Here is a 13193-nt window from a genome sequence, read left to right as displayed (position 1 = left end):
ATGATCAACTAGCGGTGGCCCATGCATTGTTGGCGTCCATTTCTGAACCGAAGCGCCAGGGGTCGTTGTTGGTTCTTTATATGCTTATCGTGTAAGTTGACCTGCAGCCGTTGTCATGGTTTGGACAGCGTTTGAGATTGATCTTGGCAGGAAGAGAAGACGCTGAACTTCAGATAACCGCCGTTCTAGATTTTACTTCTAAGCGAAAAACTTGGCGATGCGATGTTACATCATCTTAGATCTGGTATAAGCGCCTTTAGCAGTTGAAATATATTCATGACCCTGCGCAGGGTGATACAACCATGCTGTGTGATACAAAAACGAGGCCTCCTTTACAGTTCCCTTCTTGCGATTTCGTATATTTTAGATGCTTGTACGATAGCCGAAGATCGTATATGACCCTAGCTTCTTTAAGTCAGTCTAAAGCACCACCAAATATAGTCACATTCACAAATTGCCTAAAACATCTCCAAATGCGACTTGTAGTTTAGTCGAGGTGCAGGTTGACAGCAGTTAAGAAAGAAGCATATCACTTAATCTCTCTCGAATATTCTCATGCAAATGAAGACATATAATAAGCTTGACTTATACAGTTCAAGGAGGTTAGTTACACTAGAAGGTCACAAGTGATAGCAAGCGGTAACTGGAGGGACTGCTTTCCAGGGGGGTTATCAGTTTACCTATTCCTTTACCCGTCATCATACACGTTTCTTATAAGCATGTAGTACTAAGGTACGTCGGGTTTTAAATTACCAACCATTGGAAGCCTCCAAAGTAAGTACCTAATAAGGTAAAATCTTGATAATCCGTACGGCAGTTGAATTCCTATACCTTAAAAGGCCAGAAGAAGGAACGCGGCCAGTAACAGTTTATAAAATGCGAGGAACTCCCTCCGCTACTGTTTACTAGGTAAGGTAGGTAGTACCTAGGTATTGCCTCCTCAAGGCATCCTTCTCAAAATCCCTCCTACTCCGAGCTCTTTGAGATTTGCCTGCTTCCGCTCAAAGTCTGCCCACGGCAGGCACCATGGGTTTGATGGAATGGGCAATGAATCACTGTACCTATACAATCTAGGCAGGTGAAGCTTCCCGAAAACATTTTGCGGAACCTCAGCTGGAAGCCGTATCATAAACACCTTCCAGCATTTGTGATAGAGGGACGACTGAGACGAGAAGGAGGGTACAAGCAAGCCTACTGGAAGGTTTTAGGAATTTATTCTCTTCTTTGGCAACTCACGTTGTCATTTTCAACTTATTCACATCACTCCTCTCCTCACAGTCGACGATACCCTTTTTAAATCTCGTAATACAGGTCTTCTTTCTTTGTAAACCGTGACGTCTGGCTGGCCTACCAGCTACTCAGGCGCAGATGACCGCCTCACCAGACCCGAAACCCAGAGCATCATTCAGTCGAGGCAGCAGCCAGATCTCTTTTGGACCTATTGAAGATGAAAGAGATTTTGATAGCTTCGGATCGGTCATCCCGGATTCCCAGACCGCCCCTAATACGCTTTTGAATCAGCTTCATCTCAGGAGGTTCTCGGTGCCAAGAGAGGAGGTTTCGACGTCAACAATGGCCGAAGGTTTCTGCTTTGCCGAAAAGAAACCTCCTCGCCCTGGACAGTTCTCAGAGAGACCTAAACCTGAGCAGCCCCAAGCAGCTGATACTTCCCAGTTCTTCCCTAGGCCAAAAAACATTCCTGCTGAACACTCCCCACTCAGTCCGCTACACGCTCCTGTGCATATCCATAGGCCTGCGATACCTTTAGATCTCCCTGAGCTTGGTCTAACGGGGTGCAAAGTTCTCTCCGAGATTTCCTCTCATGTTAATGAAGAAAACCTCACTGGTCGGTCGGATAATTCTTCAAGTCACACCATAGTTCCATTGGAGAAATCTTCTACACGAGACAGCCCTGGTGAAGCATCAGTCATCTGTATCGATAGCTCTAGGCTCCCTCATGAAAATACATCAGAAGCTTCTGATATAAACGCACCACCTCCAACAGAAACTGGATCCATCTTTGATGCTTTTCGCTTCGGTAAAGAGGCTACCAAAGCTCAAGTTTCTCAACGGCTGGGAAAACAGGTGAATATTTCTCTCCCTCACATCAAAGGCCATGGCAAGTTACAAATCACGACGCCAATTGTCCTTCCCGCTAAAGCTCAAATCTAGGGCGCCAACTTGAAGGTCTAAAACTTCCCCTTCCACATGTTACGCGTGTTGACCGAGCCTCACATCAAGCGCCCTCTTCCAGTACTTGTGGTGACCTGGAGGCACCTGTTCCCCGGACTCCCGTGACCACTACAAAGTCTCGAAATCGCGTATCCCGTGGTCACTGGCCGACTCAGCCCCCATCGGCATCTAAATACCATAGAGTGTCCGACAGAAACAACGATCGCCCAGCTTCCAGGAGTAGCAATATATCAAGAAAACGCTCTGCTAAACAGAGAGTCTACCATCGACCAACATTTGAGCCTGACCGAAAGAAGATTGCAATGCAGAACGTGGCTGAATACTGGAACGAGTGCATACAGATCGCCGAAGCTGAGCGCCAGGAGGCCTTTCAGGAGATTACACTTCTTGAGGATAAATTGCGGCACACACAGAAGGCTTTGGACAAATCTGTGCAGCTCATAGCGGAAAAGGATTCCGCGATTGGAGATTCGAAGTGTCGCCTTGGCAAGTTACAAGAAGAAGGATCACTGGCGGAAAAGGAAACTCAAAGATTGCAGGGTGAGATTGAATCTCTTCGCTCCGACTTGATCAAATCTCGGGATCTCGAGGCAGCAACTCATGAAAAGTATCGCAAACACCGGTCAAAGCTTAATGAAGCTATTAAAGAACAGCAGGTTCTCTTTTCAAGGGCTCGTAATCTTCACAAAGAAGCGAACGATGAGCTGCAAAAGGAGAGGGACAGGCGCGAGAAAGAGGCCAAAGCAGTTGAGCTAGCATTGGAGGACAGTCACAGGAAGCGTGAAGAACTCAAATCTTGCATTGAAAAGTATCGATCTGAGTCTGAACAAGAAGCACAGAAACGTAAGATCACCGATTATGTTGTGTCACAACCAGAGACTGACTGTATTTCTTAGAAAAGCACACAATTTCCGAGCTGCAACTAAGGCTTGAGAATCAGGAGAAGGAAATAAATCGAGAAAGGGAAGCAGCCACTGAACTCCAGAACCGTCTAAAAACGGAATCAAGCTTGCTGGATGAGGTGAAAACGTTCCGCTCTGATATGTCCTCACTAAGAGAAGGTAACGAGAAGTATACTGAGTGGAGTGAGAAACAGGGAAGACTAACAAATACCCTTTTGGAGAAGTAAGTCAACATATCTCCTGGAAGAATCTTTCTAACCAACGTGTAGACTCGAGCTGATGAGCAACCATTTGGAGTCGCGCAGTGATGGCCAAATGACGAAGGAAGAGGTCAAGGTGATGGCAGATAAGTTAGAAACAAACATTGTCTCCCGGTATGTGATTCTTATCTCTTGCTTCATTCTCCTCTCGCACTAATCAAGCTTCCAGTTTGATGTCTGAGATACAGAAGATAATCTCGTCTCAAAGCGATGCAAAAGAGTCAGCCGGGTCTCTTCAGGATATCATCCAGGAGCACTTCGAGAAGCTGCATAACAACATAGTCGATCAGCAGGAGACTCTATCTAAATGTCAGCAGTGGCATGAGAAAGCACACCAGGCTCTGGTTGAGCATCTAGGCGATATTTCTGCCAAAACTCTCGCTACCCAGAAGACTTGCGACGAAACAAATAAAAGTTTGGCCAGACTTGCTACTGGCCATTCGGTTTGGCAAGAAGGGTTTCAGACTCATCTTGACAACAAGTTAACCAGACAGCTTCAAGACCGTGAATCAAAGATCGGGGATCTAGAGGAAACTCTGCACCAGATCTCTCAAGAATGGTCTAAGAAGCTCGATCTCATGAAAACTTCCATGCTCGAGAGCGACGAGCAGGCCAGGGAATACTTGCAAGCAACTATCTGTGAGATCAAAACTAGACTCACAACGAAGCTTGAGGAGGAAAGGGTTGCTTCGGAGAAAGATATTTCCAAGTCTGAAACTATGCAGGCGGCAGTAGAGGCTCATCTTCAACAGGTCAAGATTCAACTCGAAGGGATGTCATCGAGTGGTCCAGAATCTCAGTTGTTGCGCGAGACGTTGGCTGAAGAACGTAAGAAAACCCACGATCTACAACAACAGCTTGCTGCTCTGGAGTGTGACTCCGGTGTAAATGCAGAACTATTCCAGAGACAACTCCAAGATCTCAAAGCAATCGATGTTTTGAAGAACCAGCTAGAAGGAATGACAGAGCAGGTTCCCAGGGTGGAAAATTTGAACACCACATTCAACAAGATGGTTGATCTTAATCAGGTAATGCAGTCTACCGCTTTTTACCTGAGCAAGGAGCGCCACTGGGTTAATGAGAAATTGGGGGTCATACCGCAAGCTGTCGGCTCGCGGGGCGAGACTGGAACCCAGTCCGTTTACTTCAATGAGCACGGTTCGGAAGAGTCTAACTCGTGTGGCCAAGAGAAGAGTACTGACACGAAGGGTTCGGCCAGTCTAAGTGACCTTACTACTCTTGATTTACATTACCAGGGAGAAAGATACCGTCGTAAAGTCGTCGTAGCCAGTCCGGCATTGGAAGCATCTTCACCGGCGCCCGCGCCCTCGGTAATACAGGAGCAAGCGAGGCGCCGAGAAGGCTCTGCCCCACGATCTATCCTACGACTTTCGACGGCCTCGACGCAGGAAACCGAAACTATCAGGCCACCTGCAAATCACAGCCAATACAACAGGCCCGTTATGGCTAAAGTCAATTCGGCTATAGACTGTAGCAACCCCGAGATGGTTGAACAGATTCGGTCGGGTTTGATCCAGTCAAAGCCTGCACGTCCTAACTGGGACTTCCCTACTATGGAGGATTTTGCCAAAGAAATTCTGCCAAATGGCAAGGACGACGGTGGGATCGGGAAAAAGCACAGTATCTCCTTTGTGGGCGAGGAAGACGATATCGCCTCTCCTAACAAACGAGTCAAGTCGGAGGAAGCGCCAGCCGACTCGCAACCTGAGAGTTCAGACAGGCCTTTGTTGCTTCGAACACGCCATGTGATCCGAAAGACGTACTCGAAGCAGTCGAACTAATATGCTTACAAACGAAAAGACTGCAGACAATCGCCATGATGTAGTAATATTGTGGGCCTGGGGAACTCGAGGTTTCTCTAATTACTAGATCTTTTAATTCTCGGGGAGCATAGATGACTAGAATTCAACTTTGTGGGACAATCGTGGTGGGTATTTGGTGCTTTGAAGAAGATAATGCGTGAATGGTGGATAGAATAAAGATTTGCACCTCATCATTTGTACACAAATACCTAGGCAGAGCTCACGTACAAGGCAGGCACGGGATCATGAAAGTCTGGTCGTTAAATTCAGTGGCATACGAAAGCAGCCATATCCATAAGGACAATGTTGTGGTCTATGTTGTACATGTATAGTCGCATTTCGAAGAGGGAGGATCCTGATGCCCAAAACTCCAGCGATGCTCTTTAGTGTAGTGTTACATGGCGCGTGCGTGATGGCTTGCAGTTAAAGAGCCAATTCTAGCTCACGCAAGAAACTCGGTTATTGGGTTCTTGTATCGAACAAGGTATGATGGAGCGAGGTCGGGCGGCTTTCATTTCCTCTTTTTGGTTTCGAGGAACAGCACCTTCTTACGGACTGCCATTGACAGAATTAGCAGATGGCTCCAGATATTTCCAATATGTCAGGCCGTACCGATGGGGTCGTATTTTAACATGCTCATCATGGGTGCGGTTCTGGGACGCTTGAAGGTATAGAAGAAGCCAGTCATGGCCATGGAGACGAGGCGCGCATGCACCAGGCGAGCCTTGGCTGTAAGAGAATAGAGTCAGCAACAGCCTGATTGGGTGGTCTTGAGGGGATTTGCCTACCCTTCTTTGCCATTTTGATTGACGTGGATCAGATGGCTTAATCTTGCTGTACGTCAGTCGCCGTGATAGTAGAGAATTTACGGATACTGGCGACGTTGGGCGGCTGTCGGCAAAACGTAGCGCCGTAATGGTCGCTTAACCCCACTACCTAATCTTCTCGGTGAGTAGGAGCGCTGTAATGTTCACCGAGAGCTTGAGTCAGAAACATGGCTGGCCAATGAGAAGCTGTGTGTTTGAGGTGTTGCGCCTTATCTGGTATTATTGTATTAGCTGTCTTCTCACACAAGCTTAGGTACCGGTAGTTATCGTGACATGGCTAAATGATGCATGGTATCACTACCTACTATACAAGCAAGACATTTGGGGAAAGGATCCATTGGTTCTGAGAAGATTACTATACTTGATCCGAGACCGGTGGTCTCGACTACCTATTTAAACCCTTGCACACAATGTCACTAACCACGATATCGGGCAAATTCTTTGAGAGACAACCTCAACAAGCGGTATAAAAAGCCAGAACGTACTCATTCGTACTGAGCCTCTAATCTCAGAGGTAGTTAGGTAGGTAGTGTGCGTTTGATCACACAAACGTGACCATCTCAATCTTGGCTCTTACAACCCCAACAAGGACATTGCCCCTCTTTGATTCGAACACACACATTATCTCGCTCTGTTCTGTTCACTCTATTTCTCGTCAACAATCACCAGTGCGGCATCGGATCTGCGGTGACTCCCAGATCAATCTGCGCCCTAGAGCTCCCAGTCACGGTTTACCCGCCACGGGAATAAGCAAGACCAAATAGCGGCGAGGTGATAGCGATTCGACGGGATCTTATTGTATGATCTCCCAACTAGCTCAAAAGGTTAGTGGTGAGTGAGTAGCTTATCTGGCCAGACAACAGAGTAACTTTCGCTTCACAATACAGTCTCTGGCTGTCCAGCTTTGTAGGTCTTGGGCATTCTATTTTCTCTCCTCCCTCTTGCGCGTACGTATGTACTTATATTTTGAACGGCAGTTCTTTCAACTACCGTCTCAGAGGCTAGGACCCTTGTATCGTTCCGCATCAAAGCTCCACGCACGCCTCCACAGCTTCTGGCCAGCACAAAGACAGGATAGCACAGAATAGTGGTGTACCTATTATTTCCTGGCGTCGAGATCTAATGCTAGCCCGTCGAAGTCCCGTGGCATCGGTCCGCTTCGGCCAGACGCTGCGATGCCAGCCGCCTTTAAAGTCTTCGAGGTTGGCTGCCAGCCCCGAGGTCAACGAGCCCGGTCAACGATGTGCGAGCACCTTGCGCCCCGCTACAGCTACTTCAGGTACGTTTTTCTGAGAACTTCTATGGAAGATTTCTCTGGGTTTTTCTTGGTCGTCTCGTCCAATTGCGTGTTTTTGCTTTATATACATCTGCGCCATAGTCTGCAGGGCCGGTCCGGTCTCAGTGAAACCGGAGCGAGATGCTCTTGGAAGATGATCTAGGAGTCAAGGCAAAGAAAGGCAGCCGAGAGATATGGCGCAAGACATTACGTTCGGTTGGATCTCTTAACTGTCGTTACCCCTGCACCTTTTTATCGAAGTTTTGTCTATTTCAACCTATCACGTTTCATCATGTCCTTTTTCAGCCGCCTCTTTTTTCTCTCTCTCTTTTGATGTGAGGGCGAGTGCCGAAGAGCGGTGTTTTATCCGAGATAGAGTCCGGCTGGTCTCGGGCCATTGAGTACCTGTTCTGCTGCCGTGTATATCTTTTTCTTTTGTTATCAACAGGTATTCGGAGTCTTCCGATAGCTTCGGGCAAAGTGCCCGGAGACCGGGAGAGGGAGGGTATCATGAATTTCAGTCATGGTCATGTGCAGCAACTAAAATCGGGCGCCAGTTGCGTCTGTACAGTAGGTATGAGTCTGTGCCCTCAGGCTTCCGGGGTCCCGGCTCCGGGCTTAGAATGAACCCCAATGTCCAATTTGGAGCACCCTTGCTTGTCTCCAGGTCATCCATCACCCACGCTCTCTCCACGCTCTCCCCCAAAGCGCCCCCGGATGTCGTCCGTTGATCGGATTGGGTTGAAGCCATTCATTCAATTTTGTCAACCTCGTCATGGACAATGCGCTCAAGTCATGCAATCACAAGCAAAATGCGCTGATTTTGAGGACCCCCATGATTTGATTTGATCTTACTTGAGGTGTTTATTTGTCTACAGCAGCACAATCTGCAACACATCCACTCCGGGTCTCCATCCGTCCCCAGACGTGGATTGCGCTACGGCCCAAGGTTACGATGGGCGATGGCGATGGCGATGGAGATGTGCGTGTGTGCGTGTGTGCGTGTGTGAGTGGGTGAGAGTGGATTAGTTACCTTAGTGAAGGGGTTTTGGTCTTTTCTTTTCTCTGCTTTGCTATGCTATGCTCTGCTCTGCTTTTTATTACTAACAGTGCTTTTGTCTATAAGGGGATTTCTATTACCTAGACATTACTTCTGAGCCGAGTCTTTTTCTTGTTTTGTCTTGTATTTGTATCAGGCGCTATCCCCTCTTCCTGACTCAGTCGAGTTTCTTCTTTCTCTGATCTTTACCTTGTTCAAGATACCCTCTTACACAGACAATAGTGTTGTTCTGGTGTAATAGTCTCTCATTGTATGCTCCTCTCTCTCCTCCTCCTCCTCCTCGTCTTCCTCTCCCTTTCTCTTACCAGGTATCTATCTCATCCTTGCCTGATACCTACCTCACCTCATCTCACTTCTCACCTTGCTCTCTCTCCCCTTGACGCAAAACTCAGGCCTGTAAAAGCACTGACAATTTGCTTGATTTGCTTTACAAACATTGCATGATTCAATTGCTAACTCGTTCGACTTTTTTTTGGTATCTACACAGATTATAAGATTGGCCCCCGTGCTTGCGCTTGGAGTAAATCTATTACTGCCACATCTACCCCGCGACCCTTACTCACCCCGCCAAAAAGTTCTGCTTCTACGACTACTACTCCCCACTACCATCGTCACCTTTATCCTTATACCTCGATTTCCTCTTCCTCTTCTTCTTCCTCTACCTCTACCTCATTCTTCTCTACTTATCCTGCCAAAATGAGATTGACTTCGGAGAACATCAACCAGCGAGTCGTCGCTGCCAAGTACGCCGTTCGTGGTGAACTTGCTGTCAAGTCCGAGGAATACCGAGCCAAGATCGCAAAGGGCGATGCCGGCGATCTCCCCTTCAAACAGGTTATTTCTGCAAACATTGGCAACCCTCAGCAGCTCGACCAGAAGCCCATCACCTTCTTCCGCCAGGTCGCCAGTCTTCTCGAGAACCCTATACTTCTCCAGAACGAGGAGGCCCTCACCAAGCACTTTGGCTACCAGACCGATGTCGTCGAGCGCGCCAAGTTCCTCCTGAGCAAGATCGGCTCCGTTGGTGCCTACAGTGCTAGCACCGGTGTTCCTGCGATCCGCGATAGCATCGCCCAGTTTATTGAGCGTGGGTTCTGCCGTCGCTTCTGTTTCTGCTGTGTTACTGACTTGTCTCAGGTCGCGATGGCTTCCCTGCAGATCCCGATCACATCTACCTGTCCGCCGGTGCCTCCTCCGGTGTCAACACCCTTCTCAATGTCATCTGCGCTTCCCCCAAGACCGGCATCCTTATTCCAATTCCTCAGTACCCTCTCTACACTGCTACTCTCTCCCTCTTGGACGCCACCGCTGTCCCTTACCTCCTGGACGAGCATAAGAACTGGGGTACCGACGTCGACACCATTCGTGCCTCATACGAAAAGGCCAAGGCTGACGGCATTGACGTTCGATGCATCGTCATTATCAACCCTGGTAACCCTACCGGTGCCTCTCTTCCCGAGGAGGATATTCGTGCTGTCCTTGAGTTCGCCAACAAGGAGAACCTAGTTGTTATGGCCGACGAGGTCTACCAGACAAATGTCTTTGTTGGCAAGTTCCACAGTTTCAAGGCTGTCCTCCGCACCCTTGAGAAGGAGAACCCTGGCAAGTTTGACGGCCTCGAGCTCGCCTCTCTTCACAGTGTTTCCAAGGGCATGGTTGGCGAGTGTGGTCACCGAGGAGGTTACTTCGAGCTTGTCAACTTCGATGCCGAGGTCGAGGCCAACATCTACAAGTTCATTTCCATCATGCTCTGCGCCCCTGTTATTGGTCAGTGCATCGTTGAGTTGATGGTTAACCCTCCCAAGCCGGGTGAGCCCTCACACGAGCTTTACAAGAAGGAGTACGATGGCATATTCACCGGTCTTCAAGAGCGTGCTACCGCCCTCCACAAGGCTTTCTCTCAGATGGAGGGAGTTGAGTGCGCCGAGCCCCAGGGTTCCATGTACCTCTTCCCCACCATCAACCTGCCCGAGAAGGCCGCCGAGGCTGCCAAGGCAGAGGGTCGAAGCCCAGATGAGTTCTACTGCATGCGTCTCCTCGAGGCTACTGGTATCTGTGTCGTTCCCGGCTCAGGCTTTGGCCAGAAAGAGGGTACCCTGCATTTCAGAACAACTTTCCTTGCGCCTGGCACCGAGTGGGTTGGCAGTATCGTCAAGTTCCACAAGGAGTTCCTCGAGAAGTACCGATGAAGCATCAGTCGCAGTTGTGCAGTATTGTCATTGTGAGTCGAAGCCGGACTTGGAGCGGGGCTCCAGGGGTTCGGCGGTTCGGGGCCGAGGGTTCGGCACGGAGCGACGATGTGGCGTGCGAAGGAGAAAGAGATAGAAATTTAGGATTATCAAACAGGAAATAGTTTTGCATAGTTTAGCGCCTTGATAGGTATTGGATAGACAGAAGTTCACCGATTTAGCATTTTTGTTATATGTCAATATGGCGTGTCCCACCTCAAATCAACAAAGACTGTGAGCCTACCGGAACATAATAGAGAAATCCGGGGTAGACGTGTGCTGTTGATCTTTCGATTCTGACCCTTGCTTGCATGCGCAGGTACCAGAGGAGAAGACTGGGGTAGATCGATTCTTAAGCTGTATGCTTAACATCATATCATTCAAACACATGCAGCTAACTCCGCAGTGCAGTTGTCACCTCGGTGTGGAAGGGGCGTGATATCAGATCAGCCCATTTTTCTGGCTCTCCTCACCAGGACCCAGCCAATCTAGACTATTACCGCAAATGGCTTGTCTACTCCATAACATATCATATCATACTGTACAGTCAAGGAAATAGGTAAAGGCATGGGCTTATTCTCTGTCTTTTCGCTTTATTCCCCCACTACGGCATGACAAAGTCAAGCACCAGCTTCCTCATCTATAAATCGCCCCATTTATGCCCTCTCACTACCCCTCAGTCGCACAGCCTGGCCGTACTTTTGTAGTTTTGTGATGAGCTGATCACCCTGTCGCACAACATCCTGATACTGCTTGTTCTTGTCATCGGGGCGGTTTGTCTCGATCACACCCTTGCCTGTCACGCGATCGATGGTGCAGGGGATACGCCCAGCAGCGATGAAGCGAGCGAGGTCACTAGTAGAGAATCAGTCAGGTTGTGCCATTCATGACATTGCGTAACGTGTGACATACCGATCGAGGAAGTCAACAGTGACTCCGAAGTCATTGGCCATGCTCTCCAGGCCAACAACTCTGTAGCTTTGAAGAAGCTGCTGATAGGCGCGAAGTCGCATCTCCCGAATAAACCAGTTCTTGTGCTCATGAAGATAGCGGTCCTGGTTTAGGAACTGCTCCTCGACCTCGGCGAGAGACTTGAAGAAGGTCTTATAGTTTCCGCTGTACAGACTGCTAACGAGCAGCGCTAGAGGGCTAAAGTCAATGGCCATCTCGGCTTCAGGTTGCTCCGTGCTGGTGCCCAACGTGGTCAGGTTGACAGCAGCCGTGGCCGTCTTAGGAGCCTTCGCACCGGTAGTGTCATCGGCACCAGGGCCAGCACTGAGAGCACCACTGAGAGCAAGAAGCTTGTCCTCGCCGTCACCCAGGATAGCCTTGATTTCAGGTGCGTCTACAACCTTTGACTTGAAATCGACTCGCTTGAGAGACACTGAACCAGCCAGAACGGAGTAAACAACGAGGTTGGAATAGGTGCAGAGTTCGTAACTGGTGAAGGTGGAGAGAGAGTCGAGCAGTAAAGGCGCAGCGAGGTTGTAGGAGCGAAGTGTGAGTAGGTGCAGACCCTCGTAGGCCTTGAGACGGTTGCGGCGGTCCCAGTCACCGCCTGATTCGACAAGTGTCTTCGCACGTTCGACGTGCTTCTTGACAAGAGGCTTGTCGCCATAGAAGAGACCCATGCGTATTATGGCGAGGACGACGTCGATCTTGGTACCGAGGATTCCCGTCTTTTCGGAGAGGCTCTCGTAGGCGGCAATGGCCTTGTCCTTGGTGGGTGTTAGCAGGCGAAGTCAATTTTGCTGCTGGGGCCCGAGTTTCTGTGTGAGAACATACCTTATCTCCCACACGAGCCCAGAACTCAGCTCGCTTCCCCTGAGCAGCCATGACCTCGGTATCACCAGCTTGCTCAACGGCATCATCCTCCTCTTTCTGGAACTCTTGCAGCTCCCGATCATTATCTTCCTTCAACTGGTTATAGAGGCCCTCGTCCCAGGGCAGACTGACGATGGTAGCGGCAGGCTTAGTAGCAATCATTCCAACAAGACTGGACTTTCTGCTGAGAGGTCGCCCGGGAGCAGAAGAGCCGCCCTCGCCAAGAGTGTTGAGGACGCCGTCGAGTGGGTGGGCAAGATATCGGTAGAAAGGAGCCATCTTGTCCTGTGCGATAGCATCTTGGAGAGCCTTTACAGCAGCTTGTTGCGCATTTTTAGTGGCATAACCGTTTGTGAGGGTGAAAACGTGCTGCGACAGAGGCAGCAATGGCCACTTCGCGTACTGGGGGTCGGAACCCATGATGGAGGCGGTCGCTGTCGTCGAGAGTTTGTGATTGTTTTAAGCGCAGAGTGCGATATCGGTAGTTGCCCGGAGAAATCGAAGACGATGGCGTTGTTCGCTGTTGAGCGTTGTTGTTGATGTTGATGTTGTGGTTTGGCGGATGGATGACGAGAGAAGCTCAGAGATAGGTCGGTAGAGCTTGGTGTTGAGCAGATACAGCAATCCAATGACAATTGGATCCATTGGATGGCGAGGCGACAGTGGGGTCTTCTAGGCGGCTTTGTGCTGCAAGGCTCCAGCGGGACACGCACTGATGGACTGGTACGTACCCCGAGCACTCAGCTCAACTTTTACCAAGCTCACGCCAGCGAGCGAAGGAATTGAGGTAAAGAATGAGT

General features: G+C 49.3%; 4 protein-coding genes; 2 read left to right on the top strand and 2 right to left on the bottom strand.

The window, feature by feature from the left end:
* Window positions 1-1368: 1368 nt before the first annotated feature.
* FFUJ_06070 (uncharacterized protein) lies at window positions 1369-5157 on the top strand (the record flags this gene model as incomplete). XM_023579354.1 has 5 exons in its annotated part: window positions 1369-2038; window positions 2173-3036; window positions 3090-3318; window positions 3365-3469; window positions 3525-5157. 5 exons carry the CDS (start codon window positions 1369-1371, stop codon window positions 5155-5157), a joined length of 3501 nt encoding a protein of 1166 aa, XP_023432204.1.
* A 532-nt stretch (window positions 5158-5689) lies between these two features.
* On the bottom strand, window positions 5690-5979 carry FFUJ_06069 (uncharacterized protein; the record flags this gene model as incomplete). XM_023579353.1 has 3 exons in its annotated part: window positions 5690-5733; window positions 5791-5907; window positions 5967-5979. The coding sequence occupies 3 exons, from the start codon at window positions 5977-5979 to the stop codon at window positions 5690-5692; spliced, it is 174 nt and encodes a 57-aa protein (XP_023432838.1).
* Window positions 5980-9037: 3058 nt separating this feature from the next.
* FFUJ_06068 (probable alanine transaminases) lies at window positions 9038-10530 on the top strand (the record flags this gene model as incomplete). XM_023579352.1 has 2 exons in its annotated part: window positions 9038-9428; window positions 9479-10530. The coding sequence occupies 2 exons, from the start codon at window positions 9038-9040 to the stop codon at window positions 10528-10530; spliced, it is 1443 nt and encodes a 480-aa protein (XP_023432203.1).
* A 695-nt stretch (window positions 10531-11225) lies between these two features.
* FFUJ_06067 (probable RPN7-subunit of the regulatory particle of the proteasome) lies at window positions 11226-12813 on the bottom strand (the record flags this gene model as incomplete). XM_023579350.1 has 3 exons in its annotated part: window positions 11226-11424; window positions 11482-12287; window positions 12355-12813. The coding sequence occupies 3 exons, from the start codon at window positions 12811-12813 to the stop codon at window positions 11226-11228; spliced, it is 1464 nt and encodes a 487-aa protein (XP_023432202.1).
* Window positions 12814-13193: the final 380 nt, after the last annotated feature.

Source organism: Fusarium fujikuroi, chromosome FFUJ_chr06, assembly GCF_900079805.1.
Source record: "Fusarium fujikuroi IMI 58289 draft genome, chromosome FFUJ_chr06".
Taxonomy (NCBI): Eukaryota; Fungi; Ascomycota; class Sordariomycetes; order Hypocreales; family Nectriaceae; genus Fusarium; species Fusarium fujikuroi.
Note: the sequence above shows the minus strand (reverse complement) of the source record. Positions and strands in the feature narration are given on the sequence as shown.